The 25,640-nt window shown below is 49.2% G+C and overlaps 1 protein-coding gene across 1 annotated transcript in view; it reads right to left on the minus strand.

Annotated features, from left to right (window-relative positions):
* Nucleotides 1-689: 689 nt before the first annotated feature.
* The window catches only part of LOC119400457 (BAH and coiled-coil domain-containing protein 1), a 223,748-nt gene continuing 198,797 nt past the window's right edge, over nucleotides 690-25,640 (minus strand). The window contains exons 25-31 of the mRNA XM_049418079.1: nucleotides 24,138-24,257; nucleotides 13,673-13,804; nucleotides 11,737-12,173; nucleotides 11,176-11,242; nucleotides 9,613-9,734; nucleotides 8,617-8,784; nucleotides 690-6,931 (exon numbers count right to left, since the gene is read on the minus strand). Coding sequence (XP_049274036.1) covers nucleotides 6,731-6,931; nucleotides 8,617-8,784; nucleotides 9,613-9,734; nucleotides 11,176-11,242; nucleotides 11,737-12,173; nucleotides 13,673-13,804; nucleotides 24,138-24,257 — 1,247 coding nt within the window. The 3' untranslated portion in view covers nucleotides 690-6,730. The remainder of the gene's footprint in view (nucleotides 6,932-8,616; nucleotides 8,785-9,612; nucleotides 9,735-11,175; nucleotides 11,243-11,736; nucleotides 12,174-13,672; nucleotides 13,805-24,137; nucleotides 24,258-25,640) is intronic.

Here is a 25,640-nt window from a genome sequence, read left to right on the forward strand (position 1 = left end):
AAATGCTCTTGGAAATCTTCTACGTCACGAATTACAAAGTTCGGCGCAAAATTTAAGAATGAAACTTTGAACTTGGTTTTCTCCTCTAATAATAAACCTATGGTGGTGAAATAAACTACACAAGAGTTCTCTGAGCACACTTTATCAATCTAAACCAATTCATTGTTTCTCTTTAGTGTCCCTTTAAACCACCCACTCGTCACGCAGTTCACATGGTGCGACACCAGCTGCGATTCTACGTTTCTGCTATGCAATACTTGCATATCTGTTGATGCGACTCCTCTATAGGGCCTTTTTCCAAAGCACTTTCAAGAACTGGCGTGCCTTTGCAGCAAGATCATTTACCCTCTCTTGCACAGGCTGATTTCATTTTATGCCTGAAAATTTCTTGCAAAACCACTAAAACACAGTTGTGCGCAATGTGTGGTTAAGTATGGCGATTTAAAAGTTGCAAACTAACATCACCTTTGCAAGTGTCTTGGCTGATCACAGTCATATCAAAGATATTCTTGAGTAATAAAAGCAGTAGCACCAAATGAAGAAAACCAGTATGCTGGGCAAACATTCCTTTGTATTCACAAAGGATAAGGTAGCATGCTCAAAGTCACAGTATGAACAACAAAGTACACATTTTTTTGTGGATTCATTTTTATTAAGTGCGTACGTAACTAACGCATTGTCGGTCACAATGGTCACTTGGACATGTGCAGAAAATAACTCAAGCTCTGTACAAACTAGACAGCTGTCCTGTATGGCTAAGACAAAGTTGGCAGGAAAAAAAAAAAGAAAAAAAGCCAACACAAGCACAAAGTGCTGAGGGAAAATAACCTTCTCCCCTCGGAGATCTGGGCAAAGTTGATGACCAAAAACGAAGCCATAAACGAAAAAAGCTTTGAGCAATGCAGAACAGACAGCAGAACTTGTACAATGTATATGTAGCTGGGTTGTTCTGAGGAAGGATTCATGGTGGAGTGCAGCTGAATTCCTTTTGTTCAGCCTTTGCTTTGTTGCACCATTGAGACTGCAGTCTACGAGTTTTGGTACAGTGCTTACACTGTGAAACTAGAAGACCATGCATAAATTTTAAACAGGTATTTTAATCGTGAATACTAGTCACATCTAAAATAGGAAACATTCAGAGCTGAATGTATTTTGCACAGCTCTGTTGTAAAGTACCAAGCATGAAATGAGCATGGCTACATAGTAAATTATCAGAGTCTTTGTGCCAAAAGCTGTGGCAAGTCCCGCATGCCTTTCGCAGCTACCTGTCCAAGGTGGTTCGTTAGCGTGCTGGAAACAATGACATAAGCTACCCTCACAATTAGAAGGCGGCCAAGACGTGAACAAGAACTTCGTTAATCATAAAGTGTAGAAATAATACGAATGAACTGATCATTCCAAGTGGTCATTTGAGAGTCAAGTGGGAATCGGTGTAAAATTGTAAGCAGAGCAGCGACAACATGAAACTTCCTCAGAACAGACAGCCAATAGCAAAAAGAAGACTCGGCAAACTGAGCATTGCACCAACGCACACAAAATGACAAGCGTACGCATTTTTAAACTGCACGGGGAGAACTCGCGGCTGCAGCAAACAAGAGCCGTTCTTGGGTGAAGCACAAATGAAAACTCAGAACAACAAGGAACGCTATGCAACACTTCTTGCCACCCAAACAGTACCCAGAACATACGTATGGCACAACAGACTTACAACAGACTTTGTAGCGATCACTTTTGCAAACTTCCGTTATGAAGTTCTCTTGTCAGTCAAGACTTGAAAGAAGTTTCCAAGGGACAGAAAGAGGGAGAGAGGAGCATCCTAGCCACCGTCGTTCAACAAATCCCACTTTTTTTCAACGAGTGAAAATCACAGTCAGTTTTCATTCCTGCTAGCAGAACAGGGCAAGAGAAATATGTGAAGCAACACAACTGCAGAATATGATAGCAGATGACAACTTGCCTATGTACAAAAACCAAAGCCCCTTCCCGGGCCATGCCAACCGTCGCACCTACAAAAATAAAGCGCTCTCTCCGGAGCTGCAGTCGAAACTCTGCCACCAAACTCTTGCACCCCGTCTCAACACTTCAGTTAAATCTGACAAGCACTTGTGAACCCGCGTGTTTCAGGAGGAAGACTGCTTCCAGAAGAATGCTCTACAAGTTGCCCGCTTTTCAGAGATTGGAAAGTACTCGGTGCACACTGCATTGCCTTGCAACCATAGAGGCTGAATATGCCACACTGAACATTCTTCTAACGGTTTTGTAGCTGGTAACATTTCTGCTGCTATGCTCCTCAGAAAAACCTGGGGGCTTGTTCTATACTAACCAAAAAAACATTACCTCTTCTTGCACTTGGCAACATGTTTCACAAATGCCATGCTTGAGCTTTTCCTATTCTTGTGTGCAGCTCAACAGCAGATCTGTCGGGAACATCAACAGTGAACTTTAAAATTAAACTGTACATAAAAGTACTAAGCACTCAGTACAGTAACCAGTCTGATCCATTTTATAAAGAAAATTTGCACATGTGTTGTTGTTTCACTTTTTACTCGAATATTGCAATAAGGCAATGCAGAATTTGTGCTGATCAACGAGACACTCAATCAACAATGTGCCAGACACCATGAACGCCTCACCATCAAAGAAGCAAATGGAAGCAGAGGAACGGTCTGCTTCCAGTGCCTACAGAGAAGCCAGCCAAATAACAATGGCAAGTGTTTATTGAATGTCGTTAAACGAATTGTGCAATTATGTTGTGAAATTTAAGCAAGCGATGCAGCAGTAAGTGCCGAACCTACTCTCAAATTTGTTAAAAATAAGTAGCGCAGATCACTGTACGGTAAGTCTGTTAAAAATGTAGGCAATTGTGTGTGCAACGAGAGCTTCCTCCGATGCTTTACATCTGCATCCATTGGGACCTTATTCCTGGCGTTAGCCTGGCCTCGTTTTCCTGCTGTGCAAGGTTCATAATGTAACTGGGGGCCAAGTTCTAACTGGTTGTCACATGGCAACAGCCTAATGGAATGCATATCAGTCACGTTTATAGCATCAACACACAGACTGGCTTTGACAGGAACACCGTAATTGTCATGCAGGTGAAGTGCAGCCGGCAGCTTCAGTTTCCATAATGTTTGATTCTATCTGCAGGAAAATCGTGTGCTGTTTTCATGGCTCCCTTAAAAATCATGTGTCCACAGTGAAAGCCAGATTTGATTACGGTAATGCAACCCACTCTACACTAGCGTCCCTCGCAAAGACCAGCTCGTTCAAAAATTGCCCCTTTTGCACTGTACAGTGAAGCACATGGACTGCGCGCATCTTCAACTGCTCGTCGTCTGCACTTGCTGTCGAGCCAAAACTCGCGATGTGCACAAAAGCAACACTCTTCTGGAAGCAGCCTTCCCCATTCCCATAAACTGTGCACCGCCAACACCCTCGTGGGCAGCCTGGCCTTAACAACAAACGATAAAAACATCTTTCAGCACCGGTGTCTCACAGACTAGCTGCCGTAAATTTTAAGCCAGGTCCCAGACCTGCTAATTGCGATAAAAAAGGCTGGCTGGGTTTGTAAATTGTGATTTTGTGCCACAAATATAGGCAGCAGCCTACAGTTGTAGTTGCAGAAAAACCACCTCAACCATCCACGAACCCATTAAACAGTGGCAAACACTTTCATGGCACAAGCGTGTAGTGCTGACTCAACCCTATGACAACATGCCCTACTGAGATATGAAGCACTGTGAAACCCTGATAATCCAAAGCCAGTAAAGCTTTGAGCACACTTTTTCTGTGAACTGCACAGAAGAAATGCTCTGTAAAATGACTGACGAGACATTCTTTTCTTTAAATGTCGCAAAACCACACAAAAAAAAATTGTCATTAGCTTCATGTTTCACGTGAGTGGGTGACACCGGGTTTTTGTGTGTTTGCGTGTTGCTTTTCAGCGTTGTGTGTATGAGTAGAGCAGCTTTCTTTTTTTCTTTCTCATGGTGCAAACTTGAGTAAACACTGATAAGCTCGCTGAGTGTACATGCTGCCACAAGCACCACAGAGATGACAAGTTACTAAAGTTGTTCTAGGATTGAGCCAGCTAACAAGTGTTCACTTACAATGAACCAGCAGCTGTTCCTTGCCAGCTTCAGATCGAAACCTTTCAGTCTCAGCACCACAGAGACGTGCTTATCACTGCTGAGAGATCCAGCTTCGTGCAAGAACGGATGACAATCGAGGCGCTTGTCACCAGCTGCTGGCCACGGTAGTTTGTTCAATGTGCAGTCAAAGCAGATGACTATCTCTCATACTCAGTTTCTATCATGTGATGACAGCAGTAATTGTTGTGCATTCGTGACTTGTGCATGAAATCACTGGCCTCATACGCACTGTAGGCATGTACTCAAAAAAAAAAAACACCCTGTCTACCTGTGGCCAGCTGCCCAGTACAGAACTATCAACATCAGTGTGCACTACGAAGTGCCCTTTCCTCCTTGCCTTGGAGCAATGCAATCTCAAAAGACTCTCGCAGTGACAAGCAATCAGTGCATTAGGACCAAAACTCTGGTCACTATCCACTCCAGCTGATAGCTCAATGCAGCAGTTCCAAACAAGTGATTTCGAAGCAGCTCGAAAATACAGTGCAATGCGGACAAAAAGCAAAAGAAACACTAGCTTTCTGAGGTGGGTGAAATGCACAAAATGTACGCGGTGATGTGATGACTTCAGCTATGATTATCGACCACGACAGCGATACACAAAAAATGTGCGCTTGCACCCGTCGCAAGAGTGAACGACGGATAACAGCGCGCCGCAGCTCAAACAGTGGGCGTGCGGCTTTGTTTTACAAACAGCGAAGAACTTTGACGCGGGAGAACAAGTTTCACAGACGTGGTGTTTTGTGGACACCTCCCAATCAAGCGCGCTTCCGACATGTGAGGGTGGGGAAAATGCATAGAGACGGAGGGGTGAGGCATGCCATTGTGTTCAAGATGCCACTACAGAGGTTACACAGCTGCGTGCCAGAGGAAAATGAGCGATAACAAGTGCACAGTGGAGAAAGATAAACGTACAAGCCCGCATAAGACAGCCCCCAAGAACCCCTGCAGCAGACATTCTTCTAAAGCTCCGTAAGGCTTCACTGCAGAAATAAGGAACGTAAAATCAAATTGCTGCTTTCGAAATTCTTTCTATAAGTGCACCAATAATAATATACATAACAGTGGGCATGTGTTATGAGTAGATACCCTTTCTGCATCTATAACGACATCTGGTGCTCTAACGAAAAAGACAGGCCTGAGCGATGACTTTTGGGGATACAATCACCCTCACAAAATCTTGCACAGCAATGGACACAGTGAAGTTATGCAGCCAACAGTGTTCTTTGCACTATGCGAAGGTAGCAAGCTTGGCACAGTGCTGCCAAGTCACACAAAATTTCACGAAAGCGACTGCATTTCCAAAGGTCATCATTTGAGAATCCTGTACCTGTTGAGTAGTAGTTTACAACCTAAACAAGGCATATTTATTTAAGCAACGTACACTACGTGCCTAAATGAGCTACAAGCCCTTAAGGTGGCTCTCTTTCTGCATGCCTTCGAAACAATACCTCAGATGTACAAAGATGCGTTTACATCTGGCAGGACTTGCCACCTCAGTAGCATTAGCATCTTCAGCTCTCATTCTTGGAGGCCGTCTGCGCAGTCTTGTCGGAACAAAAAAAGTAAATAAAGAAGACACACCGGGCAATGTTGTGTTGGTGCACGCATGAGACGAGAGAGTATAGTACAAACAGCTGTACACATTTCACATGGACACCCGCTCCTGTCCGTAAACCTGTCCGTAAACCAAGAGGAGGCATCATAAACTCCTCTCGCGTAATCTTCTTCAAGCCCATCACAATAGGAGAAACGTAAATTAAACGAAACAATACGCAAGTTCATGCAAGAACCGACAACAAAATACAAACGTGAAAGCAAGAAACGGAGACAGCTCTCACACCCCTAATAATTCCTCCCCGTCTTTGGAAGACAGCCCGCCCTGCTATCAACACTGGCCCCTGACATCTTCTGATATGCCCTCTTGTGTCAAAGGTGCCCGCCACGTGACCTCGGCAACCACGAGTCACTAAACCATTTTGCCAGCTGATGGCAACTCTGTGCCAAACACCTCAACAGCGTGCAGATTATGACAACAAGGAATTTCGAAACAGAAACGCAAAGACAAATTCCACTAGTTGATGCGCAGAAGCTTTAGTTCCCGGAAATACTGGCATGTGCGTGTGGTGTGCTTAAACAATCCTATATTCAGGCCAGAATTACACGTGTTTTCTGACAGGGAGCTTCTCTACATCAACTAGTGGGATTTGGCCCGCCTACTATATAAACACTGTGTAAAGAATAAAGACACTACAATGACTATGCAGCAAGGAGACAGTTTTCAGAAGGTAACTACATGGTCTATGATTTGCTATGACAATGTATGCCAAATGAAGCATAAACAGTTGCCAGCATGTTGAAATGTCTGTCTCCAAATATCCTAATAACAAGTGAGAAATAAAGCTGCGTATTTAGTAATGCACCGCCCTGGCCATGTTAGATTATGTCGTAATTAAATTTTGCGACCACTGCTTCTGTATATAATTTATTTGCTGACAGGTTAAAAACACTGCGGAGGAAGCCACAAGATGGCCCACACCCTGCCTGTGGCTTTCGCCAGACGAGATTGCAGTCTACTGACATAATCACAGTGTCAATGAGGGCTTAATTGAGATGGTGTTGTCGTAGGGGTTGTAGCATCCAGCGAGGTAGTAGACATCGGCGCAGGATTCATCGCTGCGCAGCCCGCGGATCGCCCGGTACTCGTCCCAGGGAAGGACCTCGCATTTGTGAGAAATGGTCTGCACATCATTCTGGTCCCGGTGCGGAGAATCAAACAGCGCACCCTGCACATACGCGTGCTCTCGTGTTCAGCCATGCATTGCAAATCATTGGGAATCACATTCTCAACCATCCTTATCAGTCCTTTCACAGATAAAGAGCCACTGAAACAGTTGTTGAAATTATACAGGCCACAACTACAACAAATCATTCACAACAACATTTAAACGTATCAAGGTAGCTGTCAAGAATGGCGAGTTGATGTGGGAAACTCAAGGCTGTGTTGCCACCTGCATCTGCATTCTCTTAGCTTACTGCGCACCTACTCGAGGCGACAGTGGTCTTCTTAGTATTGTTAATGAGTGATTTACTAATGCCAGAGAGATTGTTTTTCTCTTTAGTGTCCCTCTCAGGCGAGAAGTGAAGAAGAAGAAAGAAACTTAAATGAAACCTGCGTTCCTTATCTTTGCATCGTTTCTAGCTGTATTTGGTAGGGGTGTGCGAATACTCGAAATTTCGAATATTTTTCGAATAGTGTTTGCTATTCGATTCGATTCGCACTGGAATTTTACTATTCGAACTTCCCAAAAACAAGTACAGTCAACGTCCGATTGAAAGTGACCCCTTCAAATTTTTAATACGCTTCACCTCATTACACTCTCGATTGCGGCAAAGCTGCCTTTCAAGCTCAGTTACGGTCGAACTTTGCCAAGACACAGTCAACGTCCAATTGGAAGTGGTTCCTATAGTTTCAATACGCTTCGCCTCATCACACCCCAGTATTGCGGCAAAGCTGCCTTTCAAGCTCCGTTACGGTTGAACTTTGCCAAGACAGTCAACGTCCGATTACAGACATTTTCATGTCTGTAATCTGTCGATACGGACATTTTCATGTCTGTATGTGAATTTACATATATTTTGCTATTGTATCTATTTTTTCCTGAATTGCCCCCTGCGATAATGCCCTCGTGGAGCTGCAGGTACTTGTATAAATAAAAAAAAAATAAAGTGGTCCCTAGATTTTCAGTATGCTTCACCTCATCACACCCCGGCATTGCGGCAAAGCTGCCTTTCAAGCTCTGCTACGGTCGCAAATTTACTAACTCAAGAAAACACATGTTCCAACATGGAGATGAAAGATGTGGCAGAGGTGGGGGCTCAATTAATGCTGTTTTGGACCTGACATTTGGGCAGGAAGTCCGAAAAATCGGAAGCCGAAGCTTTTTAGCATCCAAAGTTTCAGATGTTCTTATTATATTGACGTCTACGGGGCAGATTTGGAACTCCGGACTTGAAGGGAGCACACCCTTGTCCGCCACATCAGTTGGGCTTCCACAGAAGTTGAAAGAGGAGGAGAGGCTGAGGAAATGGCATCTTTGCCCATCACGTGTAAAGTGTTGTCGACAACACTTTGGTTGCACCAAATCATGTACATAAATAGAATTCGGCCTCTACATTGCCTCATTCTTGATAAGACAACTATGAAACACCACCCCACCAGTGCTTCATCAACCTAGCAAAAAGAAACACTTTCATGTTGCTATCTCATAAGAATATGCTTAGGAATCCTCTCTAACCTTTTTTTCCTGCAATTGCACTTCGAAGTATTCGAAAAATATTCGAGAAATATTCGAAAAATATTCGATTCGATTCGCACTCACACTTCAATATTCGAATTCGCTTCGCACCCAAAATTTTGCTATTCGCACAGCTGTAGTATTTGGTTAAGAGAGCCAGAACAGTGCCTGACCTTGGGGTGTCTGAGACGCCTTGCGAGTCCCTTGGTCTCCTCCGGGTGGTAGAACCACTTGACGCGGACCACCATGTTTCCATTCCAGCCTTCCCACATGGCTTCGATGCGGCCAATGTATGGCAGGTTGGGCCGTCCCGTCGACAGGAACACCGCACAGTCACCAACCTGCATCATGACACACAACTTATTTGCACATTCTATCCTACAAAACGGCAGTATAAATGAAGCTCGAATTTCACAAACACTGTATCATCCCTGCGATAACTACAACATTCCTTCCACGTGCATCACTACATTGTTAACCGCAACCATATCGAGTAAGCAGACAATAAAGCCAGAGAAAGCGTACGATAAAAGTTATTTTTCATTTGCCAGTTGTCTTGTCCCAGGTTCATATAATGTGGGATGCCTGTGGTTTAAAAGACATTCCACATCCACCACCAAGGCCTTGAGTTGTACTGGCTAACAGCTGCACACACGCATGAAAGTTGAAAGGATCCGAGACAAGGTCCCATTGCAAATTTTGGTTGCAGTTTGACAGTTGTAAGGTGCTGCCCAGGGACTGTTTAATCGAAATGATTTCTCAAATTAGCTAATTAGAGAAGTAGGTAATGGAAGTTGTACTGTGCTGTTACCATGTCCATTTACTCTCTTGCCTTGGCTAGTGTCTGCATTGTCTCGTGTGTCAGAGCACACCACGTTCATGTGAGGAGCTCCCCTTCCATTTCACTTTGCTCCACATCGACAGATGAACCAATGTCACCTGCTGCGGGAAGTGAAGTTCCAAGCAGTGTGTGATGTGGCTACGACTCTTACTTGAACTGCATGCAGCTTTCCATAGAAGGCTGCAGCTTCTCACCACAGAGCTGTTTCACACATTGCAGAGACAATTGCAGTCACCTGATCTACTTGCTATGCACGTTTACCTGCCTCATGAAGCAACTACAGTATGACTGAAGAATTCTGGCCCATAAGGCACAGAATGCCACCCACCCGAATGGATTCCCTGCCCCTGTAGATGGTGCTGTAAAACTCCTTCCTGGCCTTCCCGTTCAGCCCCGGCCGTTGGGAGCCTGTGCCCGACCATCGCCACAGCTGTCGCATCGGCAAGAATGCTGCGTGCAAAATGACCGTGTCACGGTTCACACCTTCAAACATGCCAGCACCCTCGTGGTATAACCTGGATAGCGCAACAAAACATGGACACAAGAAATGAAGGGGACGAGAAGAGCGCTAACTTTCAACAAATGATTGTTGAAAATTAGTGCTCGTCTCGTCCTCTTTGTTTACTCTCGTGTCCATGCTTTGCTGCGCTATCCTGATAACATTTCTACTATGACTTACCAACAGGCCCATTTTGCCACCCTCACCAATTGCCCTCATCTTGGAATACATTACAGGAGGCACAGCTATACCATAGAATCCTGTTGCCAGTGCATGTTTTTCAAGATAATAATATGCTTATTTTTCTATTCCCAGACAACATGCTGTAAGAGCAATGTGCTTTCATACAGTTAACGCGATAGTGTTTTCACTAGAAATCAGATAACACGACTGCAGAAGTGGAGTTTTACTCGTATTTCTAAATTTCATAGCTTTATATTCCAGTGTACTCTCTTAAATAACATTCCAACGAGCCACAAATGATGTGTTACATGGCCGCCAATTCGAATCGGGTGTATGATGACGATGGAGGCGAGAATTGTACCTGTCTGTACTCCATTTCATTGACTTGTCAATAAGCCAGGCAAAAAAAAAAAGAGAGAGAGAGAGAGAAAGAAATGGAGATACAATGTTTCCTTGAAGTCTCTCTTGCGCACATTTCGGTTAACCTCTCTTTGCCCTCTCAGATATTTTAATGTCTGTCTTGTTTCTCATGTACATTTACTTCAGACTACAATCTTTGCTGAATAAAACACTTCAACAATATGAAATCATAAGGCATCTATTGACAAAATACATATAAGCCTGCAAGAAAAACTCAAATGTGACACCACTTGTGTGCCAAGTAACAGACTGCTTAACTTCAAATATACGCCTTCATTCTAAACAAAAATCGCAGTGATTAAGTTTTCACCTCTGCAACGTGGAATACATGCATTATTTTGTGCATTTGCTATTTCATTATGAACTTCATCATTAACTTTCAAGATTTATACTGGAAACATATTCAAATTATTATTCCAGTCATAAAATGTACCAAATTACTTATAAAAGATCAATGCATAATAAACAATTGGGGAACAGTAGCATTAAGTAAGCAGTCATTAAAAAAAAGAACTAAACTTGCAGAAGTTGAGACATATTTATTTATAACACAATTTGTGTTATGTGTTGCATATCTTTTTAAAAAAAATTTGTTGTTGGATAAGTTTACGTTGAGAACACCCCCTTTAATGTCCAAGTTATTTGTCTGTGGAATACGTGGCTCAGAATTATGAAATAAGTAAATAGGGATGTTGCACTCAATTCTTTAGTTCAGATGTAACCAGCAGGTGTTTACACAAGAATGAGTTTCAGTTTTACGAGGTTCTTGCAGCAAGCCGCTTGACTCACCCGCGATTTTGCTTTTCTCCACCGAGGGGAGGCGTCCTTTTCGCTTGGCGGGACCTCTTTTAGAAGCCTGGAAGAAATTGCAATGAAAATAAACTAGAGGCCGACAAGCTTTTAAGACAGTTTTGGAAGCGTACCAATCATTTCGTTAAACTGAAGTTTTTATATTGAAATTCCGTTATACTGAAGTTCGTTACATCGAGGTTTAACAGTATACGCGAATGCCTTGCAAGTTACTTCACGACTTGTATTTCACCAGTGGCATCAGTGAAATTTTGATACCTGAATATTGCAGAGAATCACTACATTGGGTTTAAGATGCACAGTGTTGTATGGATGGGAAGTTTAAAAAAAGTTAAATATTTTATATCAAGGAATTCATAATACTGAAGGACTGCTTTGGCTACAAACCTAAAAAGTACAACTTAAATGGGATCCTCAACTGAATCGACAAGTTTCAAAATGCGATAGAAACACAGCAAGCATCTTTCAGTTAGCCAGCCCTATAAATTATCAGCATTATAATTGTCATGAGCTCAAGCCACAAAAATACCCTAGACTCACCACGCTCACAGCCTCATCTGATGAACTGCTATCTTCCGAGGCATCATCGCTGCTCTCCGCATCTGCCTGCTGCATTTCTGTGGATGAAGTCCGGATGCGAACTTTCAGCCCGGACTTGTTTCCCAAGCCACTGGGCCCCGCCGAGTACAGGGAGCATCCAGAGGTCGAAGGCTCCGAGGAACAGGTGGATGTGGTTGTGGCCCCACTGTCTCGGCGAGTAGCCTTGCTGCTAGTGCCCTTCTGGTCGGCAGCGTCCGTGGAATGTTCCCGGTGTCGTTTGTGATGTTTATGCCGGTGATGACAGCGATGGTGTTTGTGATGCCGGCGGTGCTTGTGCTCCCGCCGCCGCTTTTTCGATGTACTCGGTCCATCGGCTGCATCGAAGACTTCGCCACTGTCCGAATCAGACTCGTCGCTCGAAGGTGTTCCTTGTGTTTCTGCAGCAAAAATTCGACGACTGCATTACATTGACCGTTACCATGACTGCAGCATGCTTGAAATGACAAAACTTCAGACAATGCTGTAGTGGTGTGACATGGGTGCTTCTCCAGTTGGTGCAGCAGCGCACTTTCAGCCTTTCTCTTACTGACTCGTGTCTGCCGACAACTGTCCTCACATTGTTTTACTGAAGTGAACAGTAGAAATTTGATACAACAAACATCCATGTAGCAGCACCTGTGATAAGTCAAAACTCCCATTTCCCCTATATGTCATGCATACAGAAAGACGAACCTACTCGAGTGAACACTCTAGTTTAGCTTCAACTAAGTGGCTAATGAGTGCTCATGCATGCGATTCTGTAGTGCCATCATACTGTTTGGGTTTCAGACAGAAGCCGCTTAAAGGAGCACTGACACAAAAATTTTGCACCTTGTTTTTTTTGTTGCAATAGATAGCTTATGATCCACTTATCACGGCTGCAAACCTCGTTTGCGCAAGTGCGCGACGGTTATTTATTTAGAGACGTTTTTAGAGCGCCCAGTCGCAGTTTCGGTTTCAAAGAGCACCGAGCTAGGCAGCGTCCTCCGGGGGCCGGGAAAACACAGCTGGCCACGTGAACACGCAAAATTGTGACGTAGGCGGCGCGCGAGCGTGGATGCGGTGGGCGCCGAACCAGGTCAAGTGGCGCCAGCTATGGAGGATTAGAAACAACTAACAAACGCGTAATCTATGTCCTCCGAGCATTCGGAAGCACCCATCTCGACTCGCTAAGCTTACAGCATGGATTATTTGACTATGGCTCTCAAAAACGGCGCCGAATCGGGACGAATACATTGCTGTCGAAGCTTAAGGACATGAATCTAAAGCAAATGGAAGCATCAGTTCGGAACTTACACGTTACAGAGCGCACGGCGGCCACTTGATAGATTCGAAGTGGACGACAACCGCTTTTGGCAGTGCTGCCATGTTTTTCGGAGGCGCGAATGCCTCGCCGGCGAAGCTTGCCGTGCAAGTTGGACAGCTCTCGCGCGTGCGGCGACGGCCGACGTTCTGCGGCACCGCGCCGTTGAGGCAGGCTTGCCGCTAGCGTGGGCGGGCCATAACATCTGCCAACGGGCACGACGAGCGAACAGCGGAAGAGAACACAACTAGCACACGCAAAGCCGCAGGCACGGAGGAAGAAATGGCAGGTACCACGGCACAACCAGCCACCAGCCAACACAAACTCGTGACGTAGGTTTGTTTACACACACCCCACGTTGATGTCGGCGTCGCGAAGCGCCCGCATCTCGCTCAGTCGCGCGGCATGCACTTTAAAATTGATTTTAAATATGTTCTAGGCTATATTGGCCCTTGATATTTCGTAGACGTTGTGTACGGCTCCACATACATCTATTTCACTCATTATCTCGCCTTCGAAATTTTGTGTCAGTGCTCCTTTAAAAGAGTGTTCACTCCAGCAGTCTGGTATTACCAGACAGAGGCCGTCACTTACTTTTGGTTTTGGGCTTCTTTCTCTTTCGGACCCTCTGTGGATTCTGCTGATTGGATGTGGAGGCTTCCTGCCCATTCTCTGTATTCCGGCTGCGCTTTTTGTTCAGGACAAGAGATGGATGCGGGTCTCCAGCTGAAAGGTCAGAGAAACCAATGACTACAACAATACCTTGATTTGGGCGAGCTGCTTCATCTTGACATGTGTTCATAAAACTGGTAAATGACAAAGACCAAAGGAACACACGCGACAGGACTTGCACTGAACTTCCAAGTGGCACTTATTTAAAACGAACACTTATTCGTGCTCTGCGCACCAGGTACAGTACTCACGGATTGACACGCGAAAATTTAAGGCTAAGTGATGGATGTGCTTTCGTTTCCAGAATCTACAGTTGGTGTCATACTGGCATAGTTCTGACTCGCACACTTACATTAGAGACTGCACTACCTTTAGTGGCCCCATTCGTAGTAATATGATGCGATTATCTCGAGCCATCGCTCATAGCAGTCGTTATACAGTAAAATCTCGTTAATTCGACCCCCGTTAATTCGGAATTTCGGTTAATTCGGACGCGGCGTCTGGTCCCGTCCAAAATGTGCATTGTTCTATGGCTGAGAACTCTCATTAATTCGGACAGATTCGACCGCGCTTCGGTTAATTCGAACTCCCGACCGAGGTCGGGTCGAGACGGGGAAGCAGCAGCGGATACCACCACGGCCGCGGTTCGGATATAATTCGGATTCGCAGCCGAAATCGACGGCGCATCTAACACTTCGAGATCGGATCATGGCCTCCGAGATTTAAAACGAGGTAACGAGATCGGATTATGGCCTCCGAGATTTAAAACGAGCTTTGCATCTCGGAGGCACATACACAATGAAAGGCAGTGCATCGCTACTGTCATCAGCAACAGGCAACATGGCGACGGTCCGTCCGCGTTATTACGCGTTATCAACGCGATCAGCCAGCCACGAGGGGCTTTAGCCACGAGTGGTGGATGATAAGAATAGCATAGAATATGGCATAAGGCATCGTTCCGCGATAGCACCCCTGGTGTTCTGCAACGTGCGCGGTGAAGCGTTGTGCAGGCCTGGCGTTCCGGACTTTCCGCACGCCTTTCTACGTACGAGCCGTGCAACATTATCAACACTGACGAGACAGCGCTGTTCTTTAAGGCTCTGCCTGAGAAGACAATCGTGTTTAAGGGGGACCCGTGCGTCGGCGGGAAACGGAGTAGAGAGCGGGTGACGGTTCTTCTGGCTACGAACATGACCGGCACAGAGTAGCTGCCGCTGCTGGTGATCGGAAAGGCTGCGAAGCCAAGATGTTTTAAGAACATTAAGCAGCTGCCTGTCGACTACCGCTTTAATAGAAAGGCTTGGATGACGGCCGAAATATTTCAAGCCTGGCTGCGTCAGCTAGACCGCCGCTTTGCGGCACAGTGTGCGCGGACAGCCACCTTCAGGAACTTAGCAAAATTGTGATTTCCTTGCACGTTGCCTCCGCGAAGCAAGCCGCGATCACCGACTTCTTTAAGAAATAAAAGTCTGGTGGTGGCGGAAACATTTTTCTAGTGTTTTGATCGTACTCGCGATAATTCGAACCCTCGGTTAATTCGGACATTCTCTCTGGTCCCGTGAAGTCCGAATTAACGGGGTTTTACTGTATGTACTAAAAGAAAAATTGATGTCGCATTGCAGTCGATGTGGACTGTACATGTGCACATATGGGTGAAAACATCGATGGACACTGGCTTCATTGGGAACAAGGCTCCCGTGTGGGAGCCCAAATGCCAGTAGATATTTTTCACCTTGGTCGGCCTCCGTCAATGTTTTCACCAATGTTTTTCCTAATGTTTCATCCTGACCAGACGAGATCTCACTAGAACCTCAACTTTATGTGCACATATCATCATGCGAAACGTCGTATAAGTCAATTTGTGCAAACAAGAGACTGTATTGTCAATCCATTCACAAGACAATATATGCCCGCGTGTCAAATTGTGGGGATCCGAGGCGCGCCCGAAGCCACTGCGCGGGCATTTCGAATCCTTTCCCTCTCCCGTTCTCCCTGCGAGGGCAAGTGGCGCCATCTTGCGCTACGCGCCGACACTCGTGGTGGCGCTGCGCGCGGTCTGAGAGCCGCGAAATTCGGCGACTGACGCGCGGGCAGGCCGGGACGAACTCTCTCTCTCTCTCTCTCTCCCCGGACGCCGCTGTTTAAGCACGCATTTTCCTTCCGGTCCAACGTCCCCTTTGGGAATCGCTGGACTGTAGCCTGCCTGGGTGCCTCGGCATCCTTGCAGGCGTGTTTACCTCAGTGTTAGCTCCGGTTCGTACGTGAAGCCAAAAAGCGGTGCCTAGTGCTCGTGCGCGGTCGTACCACGCCGAGTCGCACTTGCCGGAGGCCCACGCGTACGGAGATTGCCCTAACCCTCGCGACAAGGCCCAGTGGTCATCGCGAGAGTGCGCAGCATAGCCGCGAGGGACCTTTTCCCGAGCGGCGTGTCAAAGCTCGCCATTGCGAGCTGCGACGTGCTCCGCGGAACCCCTTGGTGTATCGTCCGCGCGGGAGGCCCTTTGCTTCCCCGTGCCCCGGGAGCGGACGTGTACAGTGTGTGTGTTGGGGTGCCGCAGAAGGCAAATAAAGTGTTTGTGTGTGTGTTATCGCGAACACTGTGTTCATGCTGCGCGGCGCTCAACGCCTTTGCGAGTAGAGCGCGTGCGGAGCGGTGCGCAAAACGTAAGCAGGCGACGGTAGACGCGGCCCTGTGGCTCGCTAAGCCTGAACCCGCGGTAGTCTTCGGCTCCGGCGAGCATCGAGGCTACCACACTGGCGCCCAACGCGGTATCAAAGGCTCATTAAGCCTTTGATTAGACTTAGCCGAGTCAGCACGCCTTTGCGAATCAGGCTCGCCGTGTTACCCGCGTTATGTCTGCTAGGCGTGAGTTTTGTCCGCCGTCGTTTTTAGCAGATACCGCTTTGCTCGAGAACAGGGCCAGTGCCCCCTTCGAGCAGCATGCGCACCAGGCGCTCCCCGAGAACGGTGCTACGGCCGGTATCCCTTTTGAAACCGCGCCGCTTATTGAGCTCGGAGACAGTTCCCCACCGCTCGAACGCGCCGTTAACACACCGACAGCTTCCTTTGAAGCGGGTGCACAGACGCTGCTGCAAAATGCCGCTCAAATGATCCAAGCGCTCTCGGGAGCTGTACAAACGCTTTCGGCCGTTCCGAAACGCGCTCACCCCGCTGTTATATTGCCTGTGCCAACTTACAGCGGATACGGTGATCTGCGCAGCGCCCGAGATTACCTTGACTCTCTGTTACGTTATCAGAGAGCATTGGGTTTGGATGATCAGGAGGTGCTCGGACGCGTCGTCCCGGCTGCACTGACTGACACGGCGGCGAGGTGGTATCGGCTTTCAGGCCACCGAGCAGCAACCCTCGATGAGTTCCGCGCGGCCTTCCTGCGCGAATTCTTACCCGCTGACTACGAGAGTAGGATGCGGCGCGAGCTCGAGCTCCGCACGCAAGCTCCTGATGAGTCGCTTCAGGAGTACGTACGCGCGATGGAAGACCTTTTCTCTATCGCTGAGCCCAGAGCTTCGAACGAGGAACGCGTCGAACGGGTGATCAGGCAGGCACATCCGACCTTTTCGGCGTACCTGCGCGGCAGCCGCTTCCGAGATTTAGAGGAATTGGCCGCCGAGGCTAAGCGCATTCAAGGCGACATTCTCGCCGCGCGTGCCTATCGCCCGCCGCCACCAGCCAGCGAGGCCCTCGAGCCGCGCTGCGCGTGGGGAGGGGCCATGACCCTTCCCCAACGGCAACAGCCCGCCGGAGCTGCCTTTGCGGCTACCGCTGCAAGCGGGCGCAGTTGGGAAGTGAGCGATCGCGCGTTAGATCCCTACACGTACGGGAGGCGCGCAGCCTGTGCTGCACCGCAACTCGACACGCGCGAACAGGGACGCAATCCGTCCCAACGCATCGGTGAGGGTGACACTCGTCATAACAGATCCTTTGATCAACAGGCGAACCGACCCCTGCCGCTAGAGGCTGCTCCTCCTCGGGAGAGGGGCCGCGACGGCGCATCTTCCCTTTCCCGGGACGGAATGCGCTGCTTCCGCTGCCGCGAGCGAGGGCACATAGCGAGGGAGTGTCCCGTATCTAGGCCTCCTGTGAGGCAGGGAAACGGGGGCGCGGGTCGTTCGTGAAGGCACGAGCGGCCGAACCCTTGCTTCTCCCCTCCGCGTACCGGGCAAGCAGTCTTGCTGGTGCGCACGCGCCGTTTATTTCGGTCATTATTGCCGGCCGCGAATTTTCGGCGTTGCTAGACACGGGCGCAAGCGCTTCGTTGTTTGGCGAACAGGTTTTGTCCCACTTGCGGAAGCACTCGGTGCGCTTGCGGGACAGCCGAACGACATTCACCCTCGCGAAAGGCGTGGCCCAGTCGGCTGGCGCCGCAAGGTTGACTGTCACATGGGGAGATCGAAGGAGACGCACGCGTTTCGTTCATCTTCCAGGGCTCAGTGTTCCTGTGATTCTCGGTCGGGACTTTCTCCTAAAAACCGGTATCGTTGTGGACATTGCGAATGGAGGCTATCGCGACGGACCTTTTTCCCAGCTGAAGCCGTTCATCAGCCCGCCGGCGTATACAACTGCCTGTGCAGTAGAGGCGTCGGAACCGTGTCGCGTGCAAAGTTCGGGGGCAGGCCCCTGCGCTATGCGCTACTCGGCTCAAAATCCCCATCGGGATCGAGTGGCACGACACGCAGAGGCTCCGCATCCTTTGACCGCCTGTGCGACTCATTTGGATGATACACAGAAGGCTCGTTTGTCGGCACTGTTACGCGAGTACGACGAGCTCTTCACCGATCAGCCGGGCTGTACTGAGTTGGTGAGCCACGCGATCGAAACTGGCGACGCGCTTCCTTTGAAGTGTAACCCCAGGCCCGTCAGCTTGGCCAAGAGGCAGGTTATTGACGGCTTGCTGGACGATATGCTTTCAGCTGGCATTGTTCGCCGTTCGTCCAGCGCCTGGGCGTCTCCAATTGTGTTGGTGCCTAAGAAAGATGGCAGTCATCGCCTGTGCGTAGACTACCGCCGTCTGAACGGAGTGACTCGTAAGGATGCCTATCCGCTCCCCACGATTAGCTCCATCGTAGGAAACCTCGGCACTGCGCGGTACTTCACCACGCTAGATGCCTCCAAAGGTTACCTACAGGTCCGGATGGATGAGCGTGACCGGTGCAAGACCGCGTTCACCTCCCACAGAGGGTTGTTTGAGTTTACTCGTATGCCCTTTGGTCTTTGTAATGCTCCTGCGACTTTTCAGAGACTCATGGACCGCGTCCTCGGGGAAGCAAAGTGGTCATACTGCATGTGCTACCTCGACGACATCGTGATTTATTCACGAACCTTCGAAGAACACTTGGCCCATGTTGCCGATGTGCTCGGGAGGGTGAGGGCTGCCGGGATGACGTTAAATCCCGCGAAAGCCCAATTAGCGCAGACTCGAGTTCAGTTACTTGGGTTTACGCTGGGCGAAGGCTCCATTGAGCCAGACCGGGAGAAACTTCGAGCAATCCTCGATTTCCCCGTGCCCAAGGACGTACGCGGCCTGCGCCGCTTTCTTGGAATGGCCAACTTTTACCGGTCGTTCATTCCGTCCTGTGCCCGAGTGCAGGCGCCCTTGACCAAGCTCTTGGGTAAGTCTGCGGTGTGGCGATGGGGACCTGAGCAGCAAGAGGCGTTTTGCCATCTGTCTAGCGCCATTGCGGAGACAGCGCAGCTCAAGCTCCCCGACCTGACCAGACCGTTTGTTGTCCAGACTGACGCGAGTGATCTGGGATTAGGAGCAGTTCTCCTACAGGAATACGATGGCGTGTTGCAGCCGCTGGCCTTTGCCAGCCGCTCGCTGATACCCGCGGAGAAGAATTATTCCGTGACCGAAAAGGAGTGTCTCGCCATCGTGTTTGCACTGCGGAAGTTTGACGTCTACCTTGATGGGACGAAGTTTGTGGTGCAAACAGATCACAGCGCGCTAAGCTGGCTGATGCGGCTCCGTGAGCCTGCGGGCAGGCTGGCGCGCTGGGCTCTCCTAATACAGCATTATGACTTTTCAGTGCAGTATCGGAAGGGGAGCACTAACGTGGTAGCTGACGCGCTATCTCGTGCCCCAGTGTCTACCGGGAGCCTGGATTCTGGTGCGACAACCGCTAGCGGTGCCTTTGCGCAAGCAAGCGTCGGGGGCGAAACGGCGGCCGAGCCGCCGAGCGGAGAGAAGGGTGAGTGCGCCGACGAGCGAACCCTTTCCGCGAGCCAGGCAAGCAGCGCGCCGCGACGCGGGCGAGAGGGTGAGCAACACCGAAGCGAACCCATGACGCCGACGCAAGCGGCAGCGATGGCTGCAGTCCTGAGTAAAAACGATACCAGGCTCCCCTTTGGGAGAACGGGAATCGCTTTCAGCAGGCAAGAGCTACTGAAGGCCCAGCAAAATGATCCGTTTTGTCGCGAGTTGAGCGACGGTCTCAGGGAGACGGAGCGCCGTGACGCTGCTGGTAGTGCGGCGGGCGCAGGGGGACGGGAACCGGCGTGTGTCGCTGGGTCCCCCGCGGATACATACTTGCTGGACCATGACGGGCTCCTGCTGAAATACATAGCCACCGATGAGGAGTCCGTGGACCCGTTTAAGGTGGTTATGCCCAAAAGTCTGAGAGCCGCACTGTTGCGATCCTCTCACGACGAACCCATGGCCGGTCACCTGAGTGGCTCCAAAGTTTTTGCAAAACTGAGCAAGACTGTGACCTGGCTTGGCATGAAGCGTGACATTTTCCGCTATTGCCGTTCCTGCCATGTCTGTCAAGCGGTGAAATCAAGGGGTGGCAAGCCGCCCGGCCTGATGAAACCGATTGTCAGTGAGCGTCCGTGGCAAGTAGCCACCTGCGATCTGATGGGGCCGTTCCCCAGAAGCAAGCAGGGGTTCATACATCTGATGGTAGTCGTGGATCATTTTTCGAAGTGGGTGGAGTTGTTCCCTCTTCGGAAGGTGACAGCGCGAGCGGTGCTTGAGAGGCTGCAGGAAGTGTTTTGTCGGTTCGGCTTTCCGGAAGGACTGATTACTGACAATGCGTCGTATTTCACCGCTCGGGTGTTTGGTGATACGTGCCGTTCCCTAGGAATTAATCACTGTACCACTTCGCCCTACCATCCCCAGTCCAATTTGACGGAGCGAACCAATCGTACGCTCAAACCGATGTTGGCGGCCTTTGCCGAAAGTCAAAAGGACTGGGCAGACCATTTGAGTGAGCTCGCGTTTGCAATCCGAACCTCCGAGAGTCGCTCTACTGGTTTCTCTCCCGCTTTCCTCAACTTCGGAAGGGAGTTGGCAAATCCGGTGACCAGTGTCATGCAATGCCAGCTCGGAGACGAGGAAGCACCAGCAGACTGTTCTGCTTACGCATCAAAGCTTCGGGACAGGCTTTGTCGAGCTCTCAGTAGAGCAAGGCAGAGCTTGGCATCGGCCAGGGCTGCGCAGAAGGCCCAGTATGACCGGAAACATCGCCATCTTTCATTTAAGGTAGGTGATCTTGTCCTGAAGCGCAACCACGCTCTTAGCGACGCGAGCAAGGGGTTCTCAGCCTCGCTCGCTCCTAAGTGGCTTGGTCCGTACCGAGTGGAGAAAGCTTGGACTCCCCTCGCGTACTTGCTGAAAGATCCCCTTTCGGGAAAACTCAGCCGTGCCCACATCGCAGACCTGAAAGCCTTTGCGTCGAGGTCTGACGAGCTCCCGCCAGCGCCCAGTGGCACTGCGCGCAAGCAACGGGGCACACCCGGGACGGCGGACCGCATTCGGACCACGCACCGGTATAACCTGAGGAAGCGGTCACCTTAGTGATTTCGCGCCGGACGGCGGACTTATTTCCGCAACCGAAGGCCCTCACATTGCTATCTAGCCTCAGTTGCCTAACTTCTTTACGGCCTGTGCTCGCAAAGAATTAAGCCCCGCCCAGTTTGCTGCTATTTTTGTTTGTTTGAGTGTTCATGTTTATACTTGATGTGTTTCTCGTATTGTTTGTTCGCATATAGAGTGTCATTTTGTTTTTGTTTACTTTTCCGCCGTGTTTTTTTCTTTTGCCTGCGGAAGGGGTCGTGCATACTGGTGCTTATGCGGGGGGGGGAGAGGTGCGAAGGACGCTACGCGCCTTCCATCGTGTGGCCCGTCTTCGGAGCTGGTTGTGCGTGTGTGTGTACGTGCGTGGTGGATCTGTGCGTGCCCTGGAAGTGTGCGGCGTGGTGACGACACCATAGGAAACCACCTTCACCCTGTCGCCGTGGACCCTGGAGGTGTTCGGGAACCCGCTGACGTCAGGCGGACCGCCCGGCTGTGTCCTTGTCTCGGCCGTCGTCGAGAAGCCTAGCTGCCGTCTGCCTCACGGCTGCTGCGCGAGGCTAGCTGACATGGTAGCTGCGCCCGGCTCTCTGCCGACGCCGGGGACGCCTTGCAGGATTACAGCAGAAGGACCGGCCGTTCCAGCGCGGTCTTTGGTCATCCAGCCTGGAATTCGGGACCTCCGAACCACCACCGAAGCGGCGTTCGTCGGACTCGCGGGTCTGTCGTCGACTAGAGCGACGAGCCGAAGGTGAGCCCGTTCCGGGCATGCGGACATCAAACAGGCCTCTTGCCTCGCACTCTGGCCAGCAACATTACGCATCGCCTCCCCACCGCGCCGTGGACGCTCTCCCGCGTGAGCATCACGAACACTCGCCTTAATTTCTTTTACCCCCTTTCGTAGCGCCATATTGTATAGTATAGTGTATTTCAAGTGTATTGTGTTATTATTTTTTTTTCTTGTTTATTTGTAGAGTAATTAGCAGCAGTTGTGGGCCTGGGCTGAGGTTAGCTGTTGCTCATTGCATAACGCCTTTGCATGCATGGGCGACGACCGGCTGCCTTTGCCGACCGGTATAGGGTGATTTAAGGAGAGGAGGATGTGGGGATCCGAGGCGCGCCCGAAGCCACTGCGCGGGCATTTCGAATCCTTTCCCTCTCCCGTTCTCCCTGCGAGGGCAAGTGGCGCCATCTTGCGCTACGCGCCGACACTCGTGGTGGCGCTGCGCGCGGTCTGAGAGCCGCGAAATTCGGCGACTGACGCGCGGGCAGGCCGGGACGAACTCTCTCTCTCTCCCCGGACGCCGCTGGGTAAGCACGCATTTTCCTTCCGGTCCAACGTCCCCTTTGGGAATCGCTGGACTGTAGCCTGCCTGGGTGCCTCGGCATCCTTGCAGGCGTGTTTACCTCAGTGTTAGCTGCGGTTCATACGTGAAGCCAAAAAGCGGTGCCTAGTGCTCGTGCGCGGTCGTACCACGCCGAGTCGCACTTGCCGGAGGCCCACGCGTACGGAGATTGCCCTAACCCTCGCGACAAGGCCCAGTGGTCATCGCGAGAGTGCGCAGCATAGCCGCGAGGGACCTTTTCCCGAGCGGCGTGTCAAAGCTCGCCATTGCGAGCTGCGACGTGCTCCGCGGAACCCCTTGGTGTATCGTCCGCGCGGGAGGCCCTTTGCTTCCCCGTGCCCCGGGAGCGGACGTGTACAGTGTGTGTGTTGGGGTGCCGCAGAAGGCAAATAAAGTGTTTGTGTGTGTGTTATCGCGAACACTGTGTTCATGCTGCGCGGCGCTCAACGCCTTTGCGAGTAGAGCGCGTGCGGAGCAGTGCGCAAAACGTAAGCAGGCGACGGTAGACGCGGCCCTGTGGCTCGCTAAGCCTGAACCCGCGGTAGTCTTCGGCTCCGGCGAGCATCGAGGCTACCACAAAATAAACGCCAGTAGGGAGTTCAGTGCCAGTCCTGTAGCATGTGTTCCTTTCACTTTCAGCTTGGCCACAATAGTCAAGAGAAAAAAACTTTCTGAAACATTGTGTTCATGAGTGCTGGTGCAGTCATCACACTTTGGAACATCCATACCAGTAGTTTTAATCAAACTCCTGGTAATCCACTTTAGCTCTAATTATTTCATCTCTGTCGCGTGCACTTCCTTTTTAAGCCTGTCACATACCTTGCTTGAAATACATTAAAACCATTAAGGCACATCATGTGCTTGTTTTGCATAAGAGCAAAACGTCAGAGTGCATGGTAGGTTTCAGTACTCCTGGTTAAGTTCTATTTTTGAACCCCCTCTGTGAGTCACCTGAACTGTGCTGAACATGCACGCTTTGGTAGAAAACTACCAAGCACCAAGCCCCAAAGTCTCGGCAAATCTCATTTCTTACGTGATCTTGACGGAGAACTTTATGTGTTCGGCCGACAATGCTGGCTTCATGAACAAGCACCCAAGGGCCAACAACACATTAATGACAATGAAGTTGGGCCTAGCCCAAGCCAAAACATTAATAAACTATATTCATATTTTTTTATGCTTTAGCTATCCATAGATTCACACACATATTATGATATAATGTCTCACCAATGGGATGAAAGTCCTGCGGCAGCAATCGGACATCTTCTATGGGAATCTTTCCAGAATCACCATCATCAAATTCCACATAGACAAGGGAATTGCTTGGAGAAGGGTTTGGACTGGTGGCTGTGAAATGTTAAAAAAATAAAATAAGGGGTGGGTGTTAAAAAACAATTTTTAGCAATTCATGTAGAATAGATAAATATCAGTTACATACAGTTAAAATGTACACTTTCTGCCAGTACTGCGTACAGCAACCTGTGTAAATTATCCTACCGACATTCTTGTGCCAAATGCATTCCATTTTACAAGCTACAAAGGTGCTAATAAATTTGAAGTTGAAAAATACCTCAGGACATTATTTCAGATATCTCCTGCATAAATTTTTAACATTCATTTTTGCCTTAGCGTGTTTGCGAACGATAAAAAAATGGAGTCACCTGCCGTTACACACACACTGATAACTCATCCGATAACACATCTCACATCAACTTTCTCCACAGGTTGCTACAAGAAATATCTGCCTGGATGCTGCACTGACAATAGCTGTAGCATGGTTTCTCAACCACTGATTAGACTCTGGTGCAAATCATCTGTTCCTTTCTCATCCAGCAACTCTTACTAACCAATACTGCACCTCTCGTGGTGTTCCCCCGAGCCTGCACTCATCAGAGCACACATCTGCACAACTCCTTCGCTTTGTTTCATGTTCCTTGATCTAGCAGTGCCAACAAGTACCGCAACATGTACCGGAACATTTATTAATGCCATGCAGTGAACGTCTCTTTACAAAGCACATTACGCTTCAGTTACTGATCTCCCTACTTTTAGAAACAAGGGTGGCATGCTAGAGTTACCAACACGCTTACTCAATGTAGAATATGGCAGGGTAGCTGCAGACCGCCCACTGACTCTTAAAAGGCCATTTGCCCACTAAACTTTTCTGCCTGCAGTCAGGAATAATGGCTAGAAGATGACGCAACCGAGGGTTCAGCTGTTTGGTCAGAGTTTTTCAAACATATGAGCTGCGAAACTACATTCTGAAATCAAGGCATGTCCATGGTCAAATTTGCGGAGGATAGCAAAGCGATGCGCCATCTGGGAGCGACAATAGCAAACACACCGCATTGCCATGGTCGCGGCAGTTCTTTTTGTCAGTGCCTAAGTGGCTGCGGCAAGAATTGGGAGAAGCACTTTCAAGAAAAGTCGAGGAGTTCTATGGCCACAGTATCATCCACAAAGTGTACCGTGCAAATACATGTGAAAAATGTAACAGTTATTTTACTGCGGCCACATGGTGTCACAGCATTATGACATTTACAACAGGGTATTCTTGTTTTGAAATATTTTCAACAGACTCTACCTCGTAATCTATGTGGTTGTCATGATCATTAACGTACAATTAGAGTGCGGGAGGATGGTCAAGCAGGCTAGATGGAAGTGGTCATAACTAGTAAGCAACATACAAATGGACAAGAATGACTGTAAGGAAGTACGCACTGGGCAAGA

The sequence above is a fragment of the Rhipicephalus sanguineus genome, chromosome 7 (assembly GCF_013339695.2).
Source record: "Rhipicephalus sanguineus isolate Rsan-2018 chromosome 7, BIME_Rsan_1.4, whole genome shotgun sequence".
Classification (NCBI taxonomy): Eukaryota; Metazoa; Arthropoda; class Arachnida; order Ixodida; family Ixodidae; genus Rhipicephalus; species Rhipicephalus sanguineus.